The sequence below is a fragment of the Topomyia yanbarensis genome, chromosome 3 (genome assembly GCF_030247195.1).
Source record: "Topomyia yanbarensis strain Yona2022 chromosome 3, ASM3024719v1, whole genome shotgun sequence".
In the NCBI taxonomy this organism is placed as follows: Eukaryota; Metazoa; Arthropoda; class Insecta; order Diptera; family Culicidae; genus Topomyia; species Topomyia yanbarensis.
The window spans coordinates 71,224,178-71,245,672 of NC_080672.1; the positions used below are offsets into that span (position 1 = coordinate 71,224,178).

The 21,495-nt window shown below is 37.1% G+C and overlaps 1 protein-coding gene across 1 annotated transcript in view; it reads left to right on the forward strand.

Moving 5' to 3' along the window:
* Positions 1 to 3,841: 3,841 nt before the first annotated feature.
* Positions 3,842 to 21,495, forward strand: part of LOC131691326 (transcription factor Sox-14) — a 39,594-nt gene continuing 21,940 nt past the window's right edge. Inside the window, exon 1 of the mRNA XM_058977617.1 lies at positions 3,842 to 4,766. Coding sequence (XP_058833600.1) covers positions 4,489 to 4,766 — 278 coding nt within the window. The 5' untranslated portion in view covers positions 3,842 to 4,488. The remainder of the gene's footprint in view (positions 4,767 to 21,495) is intronic.

The following is a 21,495-nucleotide window of genomic DNA, read 5'->3' on the forward strand; positions in this document are numbered from 1 at the left end:
GTAAGCACGGTATACTTCGTAGATTGCAGACTGATGACTCTCATTTCCAGCCAGACTACTTGAGGAGCATTGTTTGGGAATAACAATTGATCCAGTCCAAGAGAGATTTTCGCCTGAGAGCCACCATTGCGGGCCACGACCATCTTTACCGTAACTTGGGAAAGGAAGTGTTGATGTGGTACTGACTTAACGGAGGGCCCGACTCAGTGACACTTCCATAAGTACCACGGATTGGGTAGTGGGTGGGTTGTTAGTCAGGATTCGCTTCAAGCAAGCGATGCGACTGAGACTATATTTTCGTGCATGTTTGAATAGTTTATTGACTGTAGGATACATAAATTTTCTAGGCGTTAAAATCTGGCCCCTGCGTTGTGCAACGTTTTGTGCAGATTAAATAAAACAGATTCAAGTGGTGCCAAATTCACCACATTCAGTAAAATTCGAAAATTCTTTTTGGATTACAGAATTGATAAAATTGGTTTAATGTGTTTATCACATAAATTCTGTTTTAAAAATTGTCCTTGCGATTAAACCAAAAATGGGAAGTTTATTATTACCGCAAATAGCAAATACAAGTACTACTTACACCAAAATCTAGCAACTTTGAAGCGGGCTGTAGTAATCAGTTTTGGTGCGGCGTGTACGTTTCGGTGAATGTCTCAATATCACTGCGAAACAAAATTTTAAAAAAATGGGATATCAATGAAAACGGTCATCTCAAATTTTCCATATTCGATCGGCTATTTTGAATTTCAAAAAACTGACGATCGTAATCAGCGATGTCCAAAACCCATAATCTCATGTAATTGTTACAAAATATTGACATTCTACCACGAATAATTCAACGTAAGTATTCTCAAAACTTAAAACGCGTTTAAATTTTGAGAATTTTTTTTAAGCATGATTTTTCAAAATTGCATACAACCTCATTTAAAAACAATTGAATTTAAAGACTTCATCTTTTGACTTCTCGAAAGAAAACGAAGAATCACCTGTAAAATCTAGAAATTCTTTGTATTCACCATTTTTAGTAAAACCTTAAAGGACTAAAAAATCGATCTCAAAGTTTGAGATCACACCATTACGTACTCTATACTAGCAATTTTAAAGCTATTTCCCATTCTTAGGTCATTCCACCAATAAATTTTATTTACGACGAATTTCGCGCCAACTCGAACAAATGTTGGCAGCACCCTCTCAGATTTTAATGAAACTTTCTGTACATGAGAACCTTGTCACAAAAATCCACCTTGCGTACATTGTTTTTCGAAAAATGATCTAGACTGTCTTTTGAAAAGGGTAAATCTTTTTTTACCAATTTTCTTCAAATGGCTATAGTCTAAAAATAACCATTCTTAAAAAAAAAGATTGTGGGAGTGATTTTCACAAAATTAGTCAAATTTTTAAATAAAAATATTGAAAAAAATTAAAGTCGATTTACAAAAAACCCACCTTTGATTTGGATGAAATTTTGTTCCAAGACAGGTAATTATGTTCCCTACCTACCGTCAAAAATTCAAGTTGAGCACTTTCAAAGAAAAAAGTTATTTGAAAAAAAACTTTCATTGTCCAAACTGATTTTTTTTCAGTATATTTTTATCAAAATTTAGTATAGCATCTCGGACTGGACTGGAACGAGGCCGAAGGGATTCATTTAACGGAGATCTAGTAATAGAACACTTAGCGCACGACCAGACAACATGTTTATTATCGCGATAACCGCCACTACAAGCGCAGAGACCGCTCTTCACGACCCCAATACGCCGGAGATGGGAATTCTACGTACGTGTACATCTTGAACTAAACTTTCATCGCTCCACGAAATTGGTCAATTTTCGAGCGTCCTCTGAGAATAAATATTTAAAAACTTGTTTAAGCTACGCGATCTTTCATAAATATAACCTTCCAATGCCTAAGTGTTCATCTTCTCATTATCATTCTAATCCAAGTGTCCGCCTTCTCATTACCCGAGATGGAACACTGAGAAAGAACTCAAACTAAGGTAATCTGCTGATTTTTCAGATAAAGTACTCAAAAACTCCCATGTTTTCTCTAGGAAATACAAATAGTGCTTTCCATGCTCCATCAAACAGAGAACACCCTGTAACTGTTATGATGTGTGCATGGACGTTGATAGGTAAATATAAAAAAACAACGTGCCATTTGAGCCAATATATTCTGATTCCTGATCCGTCCGTTAATCCGTCGACAGACCGGTGCCAATAGTCGCCTTTTTCAGCTTTCATCAAGTTTTTCATTTGCATTTGTAGCGTCGCGTATATTGGGAAAAATTCAGGCGATCAGACGTTCAAAAGTCCCTTTTGCGTACAATTCTAAAGGCCCCTGTTGGAGACTACACCATCAATCTCTACTTCCCGGGCGGGTACATAGACAAGATACTTCTTCGTACACGGCCAAGTGGTATTTAGTTAAATTTCGCATATATCGATGATGTTAAATGGCTAATCTTTACCCTCATTAAAGTTTGTTATATCAAACTTGTTACTCATACTTTTTGCATGTATCAGGCAACTGGCAGTTGGGAAATTGGATTCTGAGATGATTATGACTTTCATGGGTTTAGTTTTCGTTAAAAATACACTAACAACAAAAATCGTCACCTTGTGTATTTTTCAAATAACTTTTTTTCTTGAAAGTGCCCAACTTGAGTTTTTGACGGTGGGTGGGGATTACCTATTTTGGAAAAAAAGTCATCCAAATCGAAGATGGCGTTTTTTTGTAAATCGACTTTAAATTTTTAAAAACGCTTTTCAGTGTAGGAGTCGATGAAGAATTTTTTCAATAGTTTTATTCAAAAATTTGACTAATTTTATGAAAATTACTCTTACAACATTTTGTTTTGTAGGATGTCATTTTTAGACTATAGCCATTTGAAGAAAATTGGTAAAAAAGATTGACCCTTTTCAAGAGACAGTCTAGATTATTTTTAGAAAAAAAGTATGCATAGTGTCTTCATGTACAGAAAGTATCATTAAAATCTGAGAGGGTGCTGCCAACGCAGAATACGATTTAGCGCGAAATTCGCATATTATTTCATGAACACATCGAACATTGAATGTCGTAGTAATACATTGAAAGTTGTCAGAATAGAGGACGCCAACTAACATCTCGCGAAGACAGTAAGAGTTTATAAAAAATGAACACATTTCAATGCACAAAACAAAAACCAATCGCGCTATTCTCACACACAAATAAAGATAGGTAGGATATTTCTTCGAGGACGATGAAATCTGGAGTGGGTGGAAAAGTAAACATAATACAACTCCGTGTGATGTGACAGTGGATACCACACTTCTGGTCCCTCGATACAAGCAAACATTCCTATCTACACGTACCTATAGTGAGGACAAATCACCGACACGACCGCGACGCATAAACAGTCACCGTGTCTCTCCGAGCGGCTACTAAACAGTTGCACATGTGCGCGCTCTCGACGATCTGCATATGCTCGCTACGTATTATCAACAGAAAGAGCACCGGCTCAACTCAACCATAGCAGGCGAAGTCAAAGGAAAAACGCGCTTTCCCCGTCTCCCACTGTCTGCTGGTATTGTTGGCGGATGGTGTGCAGCTCGAAAGAGAGGGAAAATTCGGCGCGCATCTTTTTCGAGCGCGCGTGGAAAAAAGGATATCTGTTTTCTATTTTGTTTCTTTTTCCACCCGGCAGTGTTTTTCTCGGGTGCTCGCCACGTTTCTCGTTGTCTTTTTTGTTGTGTTTGTTAAATGTTCAGAAATGTGTGTATGGTTTTCTTTTCATTTTCCTCCTTGCACCGTGAACGGGACTCGGTGGACTGATTTTTCGTGCCGCCGTTGTCGTTGTCATCGCTGTCGGTTCCACCGCACCAGTATGAATCGAATCGAGCTTCTTCGGGTCGCATTTGGTTGTTGGTCTTTTATCAAAATATCAACAGTGGAACAGATTATGATGGAACCATTATGTGTTTAGAATCCGACCTGAAAACATCGTGATATCGGTTTTATTCTGGCCAGGGCAAAGCAACTGATAAGAACTCATCCAGGTGTTGGCAGCTCTATTTTTGGCCACACTCGCAAACGTGTTTTGGGACATAAAGGACGGCATACGATATTTCAGGATAAGCTTGGAAACGATCGCCGGAAAAAATGCATGGGTGACCTGGTAGTTTGGAAAAGGTGGAATCGTTACAAAACTCCACGCGGCATTGAATGCAAAGCTGATAAGTGGAAAGCAATTTTGCACTGTTTTGTGTCTGCTTGATAAGGTGTTGTTGCAATAGATAACTGAAGAATTGATTGTGTCATACAAATTAGTGTTCGCGAAATATCTGATGAAAGGCAGTCGCAAACCAAAAAGTGATATAACAAAGAAAAATTGAGGCAGCCCAGACGCGAATTACCGGCGAGTTATCAGTGCTTGCGGAAGAATAGTACCGTTCCGGGAAGCGACCTAATTTGTGAATTGCATTTTTTTTTCAAATCAACCACACGATGGACATGACAATCTCATCTAAACTACACAACAGCAGTGGAATCAGTAGTAGTGGCAGTAATTGCAGTTCCAGTGCGGGTGGCGTTGGGAGCCCCGGTGAACACATCAAGCGGCCAATGAATGCCTTCATGGTGTGGTCCCGGGGACAGCGGCGGAAAATGGCACAGGACAATCCGAAGATGCACAACTCGGAAATATCGAAGAACCTAGGAGCGCAGTGGAAGCTGCTGACCGAGGGCGAGAAGCGACCGTTCATCGATGAGGCGAAACGGTTGAGGTGAGTATTGCTCCGGGGGTATGATCCGACGGAGGACGATACATTAGCGATTCTTGATTTTTTGGAAACAACAAAATGACCAAAAGAAAATGAGCTTTTCAGCTAAACTCTTCTTTAGTCAAACACCGTTAACCGGATGTTATCTCCATTGGTTTTGGTTCTATTTTTAGTGAAAGATTATTTCTTACCTTGGTTGCTGGCTTCGTATATTTTTGGAGAAGTCCGATACATTTTATGCGAAATTTACTAAAATCTACATGCGAAGATTCATTGAAGTACATTTGGATAATTTCGTGAAGCGGACACGAAAATCGTTTTCACCAACAAATATACAATACTAAATTATATCTAGGCGTCAAGATCCAATTCCAGTAGTTCATTCCACGTTTTGCTAGGAGAAACATTGCAATATATAATTTTAAATTCTACAGGAACAAATTTCACCAGTAAGACGACATTTTTTGTTTTTAAGTGTTCAGTAATTGGCAATTTTTTGGACTAGAGCCGCACACCGTATTTAATTAAAACTTTTCAGAAAAAAATAAGACAGAAAACACAATTTGAAAAAGTATATAGCTTGGCAAGTAATTTGTAGTTGAATACGCAAAATTCGATAAAAATGAAACTGTAGATAAAATTTCTAAAAAAAATTAAAAAGTAATCGATCGATTTCGAGAAACGAATGTAAATTTTTTAAACACTTTACCAAAACATTTTTTGAATATTTTCTTCTTTTAATCATGCTCATCTGGCTCATCGATATTCTGGCTATGTAATGGACCTGTACACAAAGTATGTACTGCAAAGGCTGTCAAACAATGCTATTAGAACTATAACATCACCCAATGGATTAAAGTAACGTTTTAGATAAGAAGTAGTAGGAAGTTCTTTTGGTAGTGCTTTGTATCATTTTTTTTAAAGCGCAAATTATTAACATTACAATTCTTATTATTAAAAAGACGGGTTCCAAGACGATGCATTATTCGTTCTTGAAACTCATATTTTCAAATTAATAATGAAATTTCAAAGAAATGGTTTTCATAATTCCATTATTAACTTTTACAAATTTTTATGTTAGAGACATTTCAAGTCAAACAACACAACAACAAAAAACAGTTCAATAACTCTGTAAAGATAAACATTTGATGATATATGTCAATCAATTTTTCCCCAAAATATGATCCTCTGTGTCTCCTCGAGATATTCCCAGCCAAAAAACAAACACTGCATAGGGATTGAGTATAGAATTTTAAAAACATATTGTGTTTGGCCATTTTTTGTCGCCATCTCCATCGATCACAGAGAATGATTAAGAAAGTGTGCATCACGTACATTGAAAAAAATCTGTTCAGAAATCCGCGAACAAAATATTACGATTTCGTGAACTGAACGATTTACGAAAATCGTTACCCAGTTTCTGAAATTATGGATAATAAAGCTCGTATTCATGAAACTATTCGTGTATTTGTGTTTTGTGTCACCAACAAGGAAACATTCCTTCATAAATCCATGAACAAAAAAATCACGATTTACGAAAATCGTGATCGATGTCCTGAAATTATAGATAATGAACCTCGTATTCTAGAAACTAGTCATGTATATTTTTGGCGCAAAACTAGTTTGCGCCAAAAATATACATGACGATACATTCCAATGTTTAATTGGGTTACTGTGGTTGTTCGCTGGCAGGGATGTTAGGTCATATTTCTTGAAATCTATGCGCAGCCTTTGTAAAAATCTGCGCAAACCTGTGTTAAGGAAAACGTGGATTTTTGTTCTTAAAACAAGAAGTGGCAACCTTTTTTCAGTTGTAGCTCGTGGTAGAAATTGAGCGCGAGATCAAAAATTGAGAAATCTGTGCTAGTCTGTGCATTTTAACAGAAAACTGTAGAGAACATTTAAAATCATTGAGTGTGCCTGATATTCCTGTTCGCTAAACATGTATAGCGTTTGTTATAAATCTTGTTCTGGTTTGAATTAAGTATATCAATTAACCGACGTTTCAACGATGATCATGATTACAGGAGCCTTGTCGCGATTTTCGTAATTTCTCATCACGCTACCTTGATGTTTTATTCATGGGCTTACTTTCGAATTTTTCTGGCAGAGTAGCGCGATTCATATTCATAATTTCAGGGCCTTAGTCACGATTTTCGTAATTCAGGGTAGAGTAGAGAGAATAGTATTCATGATTCCAGGATCTCAGTCACAATGTTTGATATTTAATTAACGAGTTTTGTGATTTATGTTCTTGATTCAGGAACTTATATACGATTTTCGTAAATTGTACTCGCGTTATCGTGATATTTTATTCTTTAGCCCACTTTTGAATTTGACACGTGGAATAATGTGGCTCATGTTTATGTTTGATTACTATCGGATACTCGGATTAACATGACAATATAAACTGGATCATAAAAGTGTGATTGATTCACGGTATCTTTTGTGTACTATATCACGAACACGATTTGTGGCTCTATAATGTATTTTTGGTGGTCAACGTAGCGTTTTCTGTCCGGACATCACATTGAACCGCATGAAATAAATAACGATGTTCGCTACTAATAGTTTTCTTGAATCTACTGCTCACGCCTACTACAAGAAGCTAGAAGCCGAACATAACTATATGATATTTCATGAAAAATTTAAGTTTTGTGAAATAACTCACATGAAAATTTCCAAACCATGTGCAGAATCGCATGAAATTGAAAATGGTTACGGATATCTTCTAAGTATCACAGACACTCAAGATAGATCGTCATTCATTTACTACGAATCATGAACCAGTTTACGAATACATGAATATTTTATAATTTGGGAACTATTTCACAAGCAAGAATAGTTAGTGGATAGGAATCATGAATCAGTTTGCGTATATATGAATAAAAATTTTCGATTTTGTGAACTATTGCGCGAGCTCGAATGGTTAGTCGTGGCCATTATACTAGGAATCATGAACTAGTTCACGAATACATCACGAATTATTTCATGATTTTGTGTACTTTTTCGCGTGCACATATGGACAGTTGTGACTATTTTATTAGGGATCATGAATCAGTTCACGCTTCCATGAATAACATTTCATAATTTGAACCATTTCACGAGCACGATAGGTCAGTCGCTAGGAGTCATGAATCAGTACACGTATTCATGAATAATAATTTTTGAATTTGTCAACTATTACATGAGCTCGAATAGTAAGTCATGACTATTATACTAGGAATCATGAACTAGTTCACGAATACATGAACATTATTTCATGGTTTTGTGAACTATTTCATGAGCATGAACAGTGAGTTGTGATCAGTTCGCTAAAAAATATGAGTCAGTTAACGAATACATGATCAACATTTTGTGATTTTCTGAACAATTCGACAAGTACAGATATTGAGTTGTGACTAATATATTAGGAATCACGAAATAGTTCACGATGGTCCGTGTATCGTTAAATAGTTCACGAGACCATGTTTTGATTTTATGATCATGAACCAATTCACACTGCGTAGTCTGAATATTTTTTCAAAGGCTATGAATAAAATCACGATTAAACCTTGGTTTTGTGAATAATGTTCTTAAGGTTGTGTAATAATCTAGTAATCGATTTGTTAATAGTGACTGAAGTGCACAAAACAAAAACAAATATCTCCATTAATAAAAGCGTTATATGGACGTTACTGAACGGAATTAGAACATAATTATAAACCACATGATTTTTGCTCTAAGTTGTTGTTCTCGTAACGTGAAAACGCGATTATTCCAGAATTTATGGCACTTTATTAACGATTTTTCGAACAACTTTATTCCGCGTGCTTAACAATATAATCCAACAGATAACTCAATTTTAATAAAGATGCACCTGGGGCTGTTATCCTGGGCATATTCTCGTATGCTCAAATACCTTGCAACCCCTTTTAAAAATACCAAGAATAGTGTCCAGGCCAAATTTTTTCATCATCATTCTACAATTAAAAATACCGGACCATAGTAATAGTACTTTCACAGGTTGAACACATATCAAATCAACCACTAGCAAAGCACCAGTCAGTGGGTTGAATTTGGACCATGAACATGGGATATCATGGGTTTTTGCCTTTCTCATATAGAAAGATTATGCAATCGCTCTAAAAATCGTCAACCTAATCCCGGCCACTAATGCTGAGAGCCAAAAATTTTTTGGCTTATATAAGCTTAGGTAGGAGTATGCAGTAAGGGGTTGCTACTTTAAAATTATAACTAGTTAAAAACTTCTTAACGGATCTTCCTCCTTGATTCGCCGCTGGTTTCAAGCGATGGTTCAGTTTCGACACATAGTATCTCAAGATCGTGACTGTCGATTCATTGTGTGTACTATGTGCAAATCGTACTGAATATGTAATATACATTTCCACCATTGTGTTGAACATAATGAGCCATGGAATAGTAGTTTGGACAAATGAGAAAGGCATAATTGCACCACTAGGTGGATTAAAACAAGTTTTTGTTTACTCGGGTTGCTTTCATTGACAGAATACTGGTTCCGAGAATCTCGACCCATTGTTGGTAACGAAATATCGGTACTAAATAAAACATGTATCAGTATTTTTGGTACTATGAGAAATATATGATTTTTTAGTACAGAGTAGCGTTTTAAAAGATCGGATAACAAGGGGTCCCCACCATAACGATACTCTATACTACTATTACTGCTGCCGTTGTACTGCACGAAATATTTTAGTTCAAACTAGTTTGAACTATAACAAATAACGCAAATATTGCTTTTAACAAGCGGTGATCTGATTGATTTGCATTATTCGCTATGTGCCACCATAATTACATAGTTTGTGGCCTAAGTTGCTTCTGTATTGGGTGTAAAATCTTTCTCGATAAAAGAACAAACATCAACTTAGAAGCGAATTTGAATTCACGTTTTGCTTCGAATTTAGCGATTTCTAATTTTCAGACGATCGAATTAAGAAGGAGCCAGCAAGACGTCAAGGTTTACAAGAGATGAAGAAGTGCAACGAAGTGGAGCATGGGCTCAATTTTGCTCGAGACGTGGTAGAAGAAATAAATCTATTTAAAGCAATAATGCCAAGAATAAATGCGATAATACCGATCGACTTTTATTAAGATCTTTGCTTTAATTTACTGTTAAAAATAGTGTATCTCCCGCTCCCAGCTATCACAGCCGAAGAAAATCAAGCCACTAAAGTGATATTTGATCCAAAAGACGTTAGACCTCAAAATCAAACATATTGGAAGAACTTAGCGCAAGTTTTAGATGCGTGTTTCCATATCGTCAGCAGTATCTTCCAAAGACTGAGAATGAAAAGTATCATACAAAAGTGATAATCAATAAAGTGATCGTTCTACAAAAATCATGCCTAAAATCGACGGCCTGTAAAAATCATCGGCGCGGAACACAACTCTAGTAGGAATATGGATTCGAATGAAAGTTGTAACGAAATTCGCGCGCAATTCAAAAGTCTCTTGGGCGTCCAGTCACCATGGGACTAGATAGAGTAAAGTGCTAATTTTCACCCCATTATGGAGAGTGGCGCATTAATTCATTAATAACTCGGCCTACAATCGATGAGATGCATACAAATTGGCATCAACAGCTTTGCTTCGTTGTTAAGAACCAAGATATAAACACAAATGCACTGAAAATGGCGAAAACAAAGAAACGAGTGCCCCTATCGTTGCTCTGTCATGTGTCTCCATGCGTTGAACAAAGATGGCAGACGCTGCTCTAACCAACGGCTTCAAATGGGTGGGTGATAACTTTTGAGTGTACTCCTCGATCAGAAATACATAACAAAAATCTTTCAAAACTATATCTCGAATTGTTACTTGTTAAAAACACAATTTTTGAAACATATTGTGTTATAAATTAGGTCTCGTTAGTAGTTAAAATAACAGAAATTTATAACAAGTAACAATGCGAGATATAGTTTTGAAATATTTCTGTTATGTGTTTTTGATCGGGTCGTCACACAGTTTTGCACCCCCTCCATCGTCGCTTTAGTTATGAGCTTCCCGGGGAACCCACGATCGTTCATAATTTTTCATAGCTCAGGGCTATTGGCACTATCGTATGTCGTCTTGAAATCGACGAAGAAATGATGCGTTGGAACCTGGTATTCATGTCTTATCTGGAGGATTTGCCGCACGCTGAAGATCTGGTCTGTTGTCGAGCGCCCGTTGATAAAACCGGCCTGATTTCCATGAACTCAATAAGGTTGGACAGAGAATGGGCAAAAATCGAAAACGAAAAAAGCAGTTTTTTCCACACTGTGTGGTAGATCTTCATAAAAACCAATCAGCTTATATAGAATGTTGTTACAATACTGCTGATTGATTTTTATGAAGTTCTAACACACGGTGTGGAAAAAACTGCTTTTTTCGTTTTCGATTTTAGCGCTTTCTCTGTTCAACCTTAATAATAGGTGATAGCCGTCGAAAGATAACCTGGGATAACACTTTGTAGGTGGCATTCAGGATGATGATCGCTCTATAGTTCACACATTCTAGCTTGTCGCCCTTTTTATATATGAGGCAAATAACCCCTTGCATCCACTCCTCGGTAGCTATTCGGATTCCCAGATTCTGACTATCAGTGTGTGCAGACAAATGGCCAGCCTTTCTTGGACCATTTGAATGAGTTCATTCGGCAACGCTGCCTCCAGATTCTGTGCGTATGTTGTGGCGACTTCTGTTTGGCTCAGTAGACCGAGATAATTCCGAAACGGTCATCGGTATCGTACATTGATAATTACGGAGAGTTTTGGGCGCAGTTTTACCATTACCAGGTAGTGGCCCGAGTCAATGTTAGCGCCACGATAGGTTCTGACGTCGATAATGTCAAAGAAGTGCCGTCCAGCGATCAAAACGTGGTCGATTTGTGATTCAGTCGGTTGTGATGACCTCCAGGTGTACTTATACGGGAGGCTGTGCTGGAAATAGGTATTACGTATGACGTATGACGTGAAATCGATCAGTCGTAGGCCGCTGTTATTCGTCAACTGGTGTGCGCTAAACTTCCCAGTAGCCGGTCTAAATTCCTCCTCCTGACCAACCTGAGCGTTTAAATCTCCTATAATGATTTTGACGTCGTAGCTTGAGCAGCTGTCACATTCGTGCTTAAACTGCGCGTAGAATGCGTCCTTATCATCATCAGTGCTTCCGGAGTGTGGGCTGAGCACGTTAATTATGTTAAAGTTGAATTGTTCCAAAAATCTTGAATAAAGTGCTTTGAGTTCTAGAACAACCACGTTTTTACGTTAGGAAAACAGGATTATGAACAAGAATCATAGCTTTAATAATTACGTTCAATTTCTTTTCAGTAACGCCCGCGTAACGCTTTTATTTGTGAAAATATTTGAATTTGTTTTGTGAAATTAAGTCATGTTTTCCGCCATGTCATTGCTAAATCGATTTTCTGTACGTGAACCAGTACACAACTTTAAGAACATTATTCATAAAACCAAAGGTTGGCTTATGATGTTATTCATAGATCTAGGAAGATTAGTTCACAAAATCGAAATAGTCTGGATACTTTCTCGTGATCTATTTCACGAAACTCGGAATTTTATTCATGAATCCATACAATCCTCGTGAACTCAATATATTAGTAACGATCCAATATCTGTGCTCCAGAAAATCATCAAATATTATTCATGTATTTGTGAACTAGTACAATTGTCACGACTGACCATTCGTGCACGTAAAATATTAAACAAAATTATGAAATATTATTCATGGGTTCGTGAACTAGCATGATTCCTCATACTTGACCTAGGATCTATCTTACGTTTTCATTTTTAATTTCATGCAGCATGGTTATGAAATTTTCACGGGAACTATTTCAAAAAAGTTAGAGTAGGGGAACCAGGTATTATTAAGACAGTACGGACACCCTCGATTTCTCGGAAAATAGCGACACTTTCTGACTATCGTACATATTCGTGGGAGCGCTATTCTGAAACATGAATTTTGAGAGCTGAATTTGATTCTTTGCTCTTTGCAAGAAGGAGATACGTGCATCGTTTTTTTGCCCTTCTTAAAACAAAATCAATATAATGGAAAAATCGTGATAAAACAACAAATAAAAGTGAATAAATAAATAGTAAGTTTTTTGGTAAGCTTGAGGCTTCTATTTTATGGAATGATTTTTGTTAGGGTGAAAACACAGATATTTTCGAAACGCTCACCACTTTTGTGCGAATGGGCCGCTAATCCACAGCTGTGACATACCAGATTAAGTTTTTGTAAATAAAATTACTTATTTTGGCTTCTTGGAGTGTCTCTTATAAATATTTGGTTTGGTAAACATAATTCCATTGTTAAAAATTTAAGAAAAATGGTCTGAATTGCCCCTACATTGTAAAAGGATGGAAAAACGTAGAGGTGCCATTGAATGGTGCAAATGAACGTTTTATGGCACCAAAATGTAGCTGAGGTTTCCAACTAACAATTAGGACCTTTGACCGGCAACTTTTTTCACATCTATCCACCTAAAAGGACGATTTGCTTAAGTAGGTCCGAATAGCCCCGGGTTCCCCTATTACTCGTATTATTATTTTTGTTCCATGCACTATTCCGTGAAATTTCATATATGTCCAGCTACTAGCAATCAGCAAGACGCACGAGCAATAGATATAAAAAAAACTATTACGACCTAGAACATCGTCTCGACAGAAAAAGAAAACTGCCATGAGCACCAAAAATACATTAGAGAGCCACAAATCGTGCTCGCGATATAGTTCATGGAACAAGAACTCGCTTATTAGTCACACATTTATGTTCCTGTTTATATTGTCGCGATACCTCGAGTACAAAAACCGATAATAACCAAAAATAACAGATCGCGATCAGGCGAAGAGAAATTACGAATAAAGCTGCTGATGCCGTGAACATCAGTCACATCACTCCACGTGTAAAATTCGAAAGTCAGCTCTAGAATAAAATATCATAACATGCAAATAAATTACGAAAATCGTGACTAAGATCCCAAAATCAAGAACATAAATCATACTATTCATGACAAAAATATCAAAAATCGTGACTAAAATCCTGAAATCATGAAATTAATCACTCTACTCGTAACTAAAATATCAAGTGCGAATAAACATTACGAAAATCGAGAATAAGATCCCGAAATCATTAATACAAGGCATATTACTCGTGATTAAAATATCAAAAATCGTGACTAAGATCCTGAATTCATGAACATAAATCACTCTACTCGTGATTAAAATATCACGATAACGTGAATAGAAATTATGAATATCTTGAAAAAGATCCTGAAATGATGAATATAAATCACATTACTCACACAAAAATCGTGACTAGTATTCTGAAATCATGAGCATGAATACCTCTACTCATTACCAAAATACCCCGAAATAGAAATTACGAAAATCATGACTAAGATCCTGCAATGATGAACATAAATCACGCTACTCTGACAGAAAAATCTGATAGTAAACTCATGAATAAAATATCACGGTAACTTGACGAGAAATCACAAAAACCACGAATAAGCTCCTGCAGTCATGAACATCGTTAAACTGTCGGCTGCGTATTTCCAAATTGTGAACAAGGATCATAACAAAAACTAAAAATGCCCAGAGAACAAGCACAGTAAGCCTACCAAACGTTCTATTGTTACACCATGTATATATTCGACGCGAACTAGTTGTTTGGAAACACAAATCGTTCCATGAATACGATGTTTATTATCCATGTTCATGAAATTGTGATTTTTTTCACGAATTTTTGAACGGATTTTTTTTTTCGTGCGATGAAAACTGTTCCCAACTCTGGTAAATGGTGTGATTACCTCTAAACGTTCGCACCATTGATCCTATCTAGCAAACCTCCTGCAACGCTACTATGCCGAACTCGCGATCCTTAAATGCATCGGAAAGTATGCGGGTGCTTCCGATGAAGTTGAGAGACCTACACTTCCACGTCCCGAGTTTCGGTAGTCGGTAGTCCTTATTCTTTGCCTTGGTCTTTGCCAATAGTGCCGCGGTCCGCAAAATCTCGTTGATTGTTCGTTGATTAGTTTTTTATGGCTGGCTTACAAGGCTGACACCAACCCCCTAAATTTCCGGGGACCATGGCGCATAGTTTAGCTTAGAGTCCCTCACTAGCACGCGGACGATGATCAACCGCCCCTAACGTGGGTAACAGACGCTCCGCTCCAGGTTTGCCGAAGCAAACCCCCCCCCCCCCCCTTCCCTGTCTGCATACGACCATAGTCTTCACCGGAGGTTGGTTACCCAATCTCCAGTATAGTTGCTCGTACCCCGACCAGTACCACGTGGAGGTAGGGATAGAAGTTGCATGGGCGTAAGCTAAGGACGACGCGTAGGGTCTATTTTATTCATTCAGATACGCAATACCCATCCATTTATCAGCCACCTACGGCCTATAGACTATGTTTTTCTAGTGAAAGATAAAAGACTTATCAAACTACTAGTGTAAATCAGAAATACAGTGAAGACCCGTTTTTATCAGCCCCTTGGTGAATTTTAGGTTGATAAAACTGGGACATTGATAAAATCGGGACATATTTTTTTTTTATTTTTAAGAAACCAAAGCTCTTAAAATATTCTTTTTTGGTCCCTAGATATAGCCTCATAACCTTTCCTGATTATTTAGCTTAAACTTCCCTTAAAGGGGTCTGACAGCGCAAAATTAAAAATAAAATAAATTTTTTCTTGCATATTTCGGATAAGAAAAATATGCTCAAGAAAGGATTTACTCGAATTTAACTTGGTTCGTCTGCTAGATCCCATCAAACTACCAACTATCAATTTTCATATGAAGCTGGTAAAATCGGGTCAAAAGCTGATAAAATGGGGGGCCGATAAAATCGGGTGGTGATAAAATCCGGTCTTCACTGTATAAAAATAAAAATGTTGATGGTGAAGTATGATTGTGTAACTTAATTAAAGATGAATAGTCTTTGAGCAAGAGGCGAATGACCCTAAGGTTAAAACCTCTATAATCAAAATTTTAGAAATTTAAAAAAATTAAATAAAAAAAAGTTTTTGAGCATTTTCACTCGATTGGCTATACAGAGCAATCTGTTCAGTTCATGCTAAAATGGTCTATCATAAAACAAACAATCTGTAAAAATTCTCCGAACACAGAACACTTAAGCGTTGCCAGTGTCCGCGTCTCACGAAAATGTGATCACAATGCAACTGTTCAAACGCGTAACAACACTTCAACCTCGGAAGGTATCACATGCATGGCATTTTGTGCTAACCGAGTGCAACAATGCTGTACAAAAAGTCAATGTCAGAGAGCACCACATGTGTAGATAATTTACTCCCAGCGAACAAAAAAAAGCAAACGAAGATAATCCCCGATTATGCTTTCCTTTCTTCGTACACTATCTACGGGTTGGAAAATGCTATTTCCTTTTGTGACCGGCCGTTGTTTCTGCTGAGAATGGGAAAACAAAGGACGGCTCACAAAAGGCGCTCAGCGTGTCGTCTAATGACTTTTGTCAATATTTGCCATCTGAAGTGTTCAACTTTTTTTTCTTCTCTCTACAATAAACGATGGCACTGCTGGAGAGCAATTTCCGGTAGCCACTTGTAAAGTATAATTAGCGTAACGTTTTGACGCTTTGAGATTGGCGTAATCGGCCGAATCAAGTGAAGAGCGTTTGGATTTTGCTTACCATGTTGAAAAGTGCTCACTATTGAATAACCTGTGCTGGGTAGGGTTTTTCAAGGATCGTTAAAAACGTGTTCTTTTCTGCTGGTTTGATCGAACGTTACGAATTGTGATATGATAACGAATAAGAAAATATCAACACCCACTAACCTAATAAAATACTTTAGCTTCACCAAAATTCCTATTCATAATTTACTACAAAAAATATGTCTTTTTTTTCTACTCATATGTCCAATTACATGATTCAGAGACACTCATAATTCGTTTCATCCGCCCAACGGAGCAGTAACGGGACAGATGTTCCTTGTCTGCCATATCTTAGTACCTTCGACTGTGTTTTGTTGTTTTTTCTCTCTTCATTATTCTTCTTTGTTCCAGCGAACAAATGCGAAGAAACAAAACCACAATTCATAAACCATATAGACAAAAAAATGTAAATGAGATCCAGCAGAACAAGAAGACTCGAGCTGTTCGACAGCCTGATGGCAGTTAATTTATTGACTGTCGCTCGCCGAAAGGAAGTCCCTTACTCGTAAATATCCTTTTTCGAAACACGCACACACGCACACATTTGATGCTTATTTGTTTACTTCATGGGAATGTTACGAGAACCAGACCGCTTTATCTTGGCTGCCTCGAGCGGCAATAAACTGTGAAATCAGTGCTGCCAGCATCGGGCTGCCTTTTGTTGGAAAATCCCGGCCCAATTTGTCGCGTCCCCTTGCGCCGCATTATGTACCCCTAGATGCAAGGGACTCTTTTTGTTCATATTTGAAAACCTCGTCCTGTTCGCTAGGATGAAAGTGGTGTATGTTTTGTGTATCGATTGGGCGAAACAATAGGCTTAAATTCGGAAACGCAACAAGCAACACAATTGTTTACAAGACAACAATGGCGAGAAAGCGATGGTGTTGATTCGAACGGGCATCATCCGGAAAATCCTTTCTGCAATAAGAGGAAGTCAGTATGATGCGAGTGCGGCATTTGTTTTATGTTGTGAAATGTGGAAATTTAGCGGGATTCTACCGTGAGGGGGAGTTACGTTGAAATCTCGCGTTTTTCTTTTTTTGGAAAAAGACCAATAAGCCAACTATCCAAATACACTTTGAGGAGAAATTTTTTGACAGTTGGTTTAAAGCAACATTAACTATCACTGGATAGATGTTATTTATTCCTCATCATCTTGTATAAACATCGAGGGTTGTTAAATCGCATTCACAGCAAATAGGCCCACGAATTACAAATTGACGCTGCTCCACAGTTATTTGTGAGTTCTCTGCATCTCTACTCGAGGGAGGAACAATAGTCGTATTAAATTTGATACAAAACAAATAATCGAATCATTTTATCGATGCTCTTGAACTGTTCAGCCATTCTGGCACTGAAAAATTCCAGCGGGTGACACTTTGTTAGTGCAACGTACGTCTGTTTCTGCGAAAGGGTGGCAGTGCCCCATATTTGCTACGAAATTAATTGCTCCTTTCATCGCCCCGACTGTCGTTATGGTTATGTTTGTAGAGTTGAACACATTTTTAGATACAATGAAGCAACTGATGTGATTGCGGTATTGAGCTTCGCAGCACAAAAACGCAAACGAACACCATACGGAACTAGGGTAGACGAGCCCTTATTCATCTCATTAGTCGGGATGTCACACTATTTCGTTGATAACTCGACTTAGAGTGGCTAGATTGCACTTAAATAGGTATCATTATCTTTGCTTCGCTCCTAAGAAGTAGTGCAGTTAAAATTTTTACTCGAAAAATCTAAAATGCCCACGCTAGAGCGAAGCGAAAAGTCGAGTACAACGTATCCTTATTCATCCTACCATTTGAGCTAATGCGTTGAATAAAGATAGCAGATACTGCTCTAACTAATGTGTTCAAATGGGTGGGATGAACAGAGGAGCTAAGATGAATTAGGGAGCAGTAACCCTATAAGAATATGTATTTGTTTGCATTATAAGTTTTTTATTGTCCCCTCCACATGGATTCTGACAATGCTGCGCCGTTAAACGTGAAGCCGGTTTGCCTTGTGGATGTGATAACATTTTGCAGGGCACTAGTTTGCTAATAACTTTCATACTAAGGAAATGACCAAAGGGCCAAATTAATTATGCTTTCCCTTAGCTACAGCACACTCGGATCGTTTGACCAAAGGATACAGTAATTAAGCTGGTTCACGTCCTAACGAAAACCGGATGTCCTATAATGGTTATTGCGTTCGGATGGCTGTTTATTTTGTCTCCGCTGCACAGTGACACCTCTCTGCAAATAGATGTGACAAATTATTAAAATTGGTTCAGATGGTTAACTATCGAGTTCTAAATTTAGGCTTACTGAATTAATTTCATAAGTCACCTGTTATCATTTTAACATTTTAGCACTAGTAAAATTATCAATATTTCAACGATACGTATCTATTGCGACACAAATTTGTATAATCAATTACGAGCATCAGAGCGTCGCCATAAGAGCATTTTCATAAATATGCATTCAAAGTTTTTGTCGCAAGAAGGGGCCTGAATATGTTGAAACTACACTAAACTCAAAGCCAAACCAATTTGAATATTATAAGTCGTATAAACGATAATTGCTAATATAACATTTAATTTCTCCAACGTTTTTTGTCTTGACCAACAACTTACCTTTCAATATAGTGGCGCTTTTTTGAAAAATCAGAAGGAAAGTCGAGTAAGGTTTGGAACGCTTACATCTATTGCCACACTACATGCATTCAATCAATTTCTATGCCATTTTGTCGAAAACATGTTCAGCAATGTTGTATTGAATTTTGGAGTATGTATGACATGCATTAATAACGAAAAATTGTTTCGAAAAATCTTTTGTGAAATTACTTGTAAATGGTGAAAATTTTCCGCTCATCTCGCTCAGAGCCGTCAATATGGTGCACCAACCGAACACTGAAATTATGAAAAGTTTAATATATACAGGTTCGCTGCAGATTTGTTGCATTATTAATTGTATTGAGGTGTTTAGAGCGTACATGACGTCTCCTCAGAAGGCTGTACAAAACCGAGAAGAAAATATTGTGAGCTGTACATGGCTACTGGATGAATCAGTTTGTATCGTTACATACTACTACACTGAAAATAATTTACATGATAAAACAATATGCAATTAAACTTCACTTTCATGTGCGCTTTCATGCTAAAAAGAAAAACAAATGGTTTTCCTGTGAATTTCACACGGAAATTAAAATTAAAACACATGTCATGTGCTGTATCAAAGTATGGCTCAAGAAACCTTTTTTGAACATGTGTATGAATAGACTGCTCAATAGTATGCGTTGTGTTCAGCTTTGCCACCAGTTCACCCATATAAAACATTTTCAAAATTCTAATAGAAGAATATCAGTCCATTTATTAGATTATCACGATTCAAATTATACCAAATAGTTGGTGGAAAAATAATTGACCGATCGGAATGGTGCTTTTTAAAAAGTGGCTGTGGTTTTATTCATTAAGCAATTGTGTGGCGTACTCCAGCTCAGTGGGTAGTGTGAGAAAAAATCACAGCCATTTTTTCAAAAGAACCATTCCGATCGGTCAATTGTGTTTTCCACCAACTATTTGGTATAATTTGAATCGTGATGATCTAATAAATCGACTGATGTTCTTCTTTTAAAATTTGGATAAACTGGTGACATTTTTTTTCTAAGCATACTACTGAGCTGTCAATTTTTACGCATTAAGGCATCGCAAAAAAAATGTTAATACTCGAATCTTTTTTAATATTGTGGCAAATGTCAAAGTAAGGTCAGATGCCAAATCTCACATCATTTGGACAATTCTAGACCCCCGCCCACTTCGCTTTTTCGAAATTGGTACTATGGGAAAATACGGAGGAAAAATATACTAAATGTTACAACTTTTGAAGTAGCACTCAGAAAATTACGATTCATACCTCTTTTTAAAGGAAATAACATTAGTATTTGTATGGAGATATATCTGTCCCTCGAAAAATATGGGAAAATGGGGTACTGGGTCGTTTTATCCCTAAAATCCCCTGTTTTTAATAATTTTTCTGCTCCGTGATGCAAATTATATATAATTTGCAGTTTTTATATGTGAAAAAATCTCGGAAATCGAACGGAACCTTTTTGATCTTTGTCCGAATACGAGAAGTTGGGTTTAAAGGACCATTTGTCATTCATATTATATTTAATAATTTTCTCGTGCATATATCTCTATTATTCTTCAATCAATTTTCATAAAATGAAACTTGTTGAACGTGGAAAATTCTTAGGAACACAACAAAAATAGATTCTTTACGAAGTTTGGTAGTCAAGCTTACCAAACTTTTTTTGTTTGTGTTTTTCACACAATGCTCGCATGAATTCCATTTAAAAACCATATTTCCCATACTCGATTAGATATTGAAATAGCAACCGTGTGCATTTCATGTGTTTGAGGATTAAATAGTTTTACACATTATGTTAACGTGTTTAGTTTTTTCATTGTAGCAAAGGCAATTATTTGCATTTCTGATGGTTAGAAAGTAGCGTACACAATGAAAACCGTATTTTAAAACACCCGACCGAAGCCAGTTCGTGATCGGTTACCGCTGATTTACTGATCGATTACCGCTAAAATCGCGTGCCTCAAATCTTGAACAGAAAGAATTGTGATTTTAGTTGGTTTCTATTAGTCAACCTTGTTGAATAGCCGGAGACTACATTTCCACATCGGTAGAGAAGGTGACTATTAGGATTCAACCGATTCCATGGACTGACTGTAATAGGGTAATTTCGGGGGAGATGTTGCGTCGGGTGAGATGCCGCACTCTCAACATCGTGTATATACAGTCACTTTAGTACGGTAATGTGGTATTGCGAGTTTGTCTTTCGGAGAATTACAAAACTGAAGATGTAAAATAATCCTTCTTATTAACCCACAAAAAGATTATTAATGATTATGTGCGGGCAGTTGCGACAAAGAGTACCGAATATTTCATTTTTTTACTAAATCATGTATCAATTGAATAGTTGGAACCTTTTAGAAGGCATTGTGATCATGAACATGGTCATC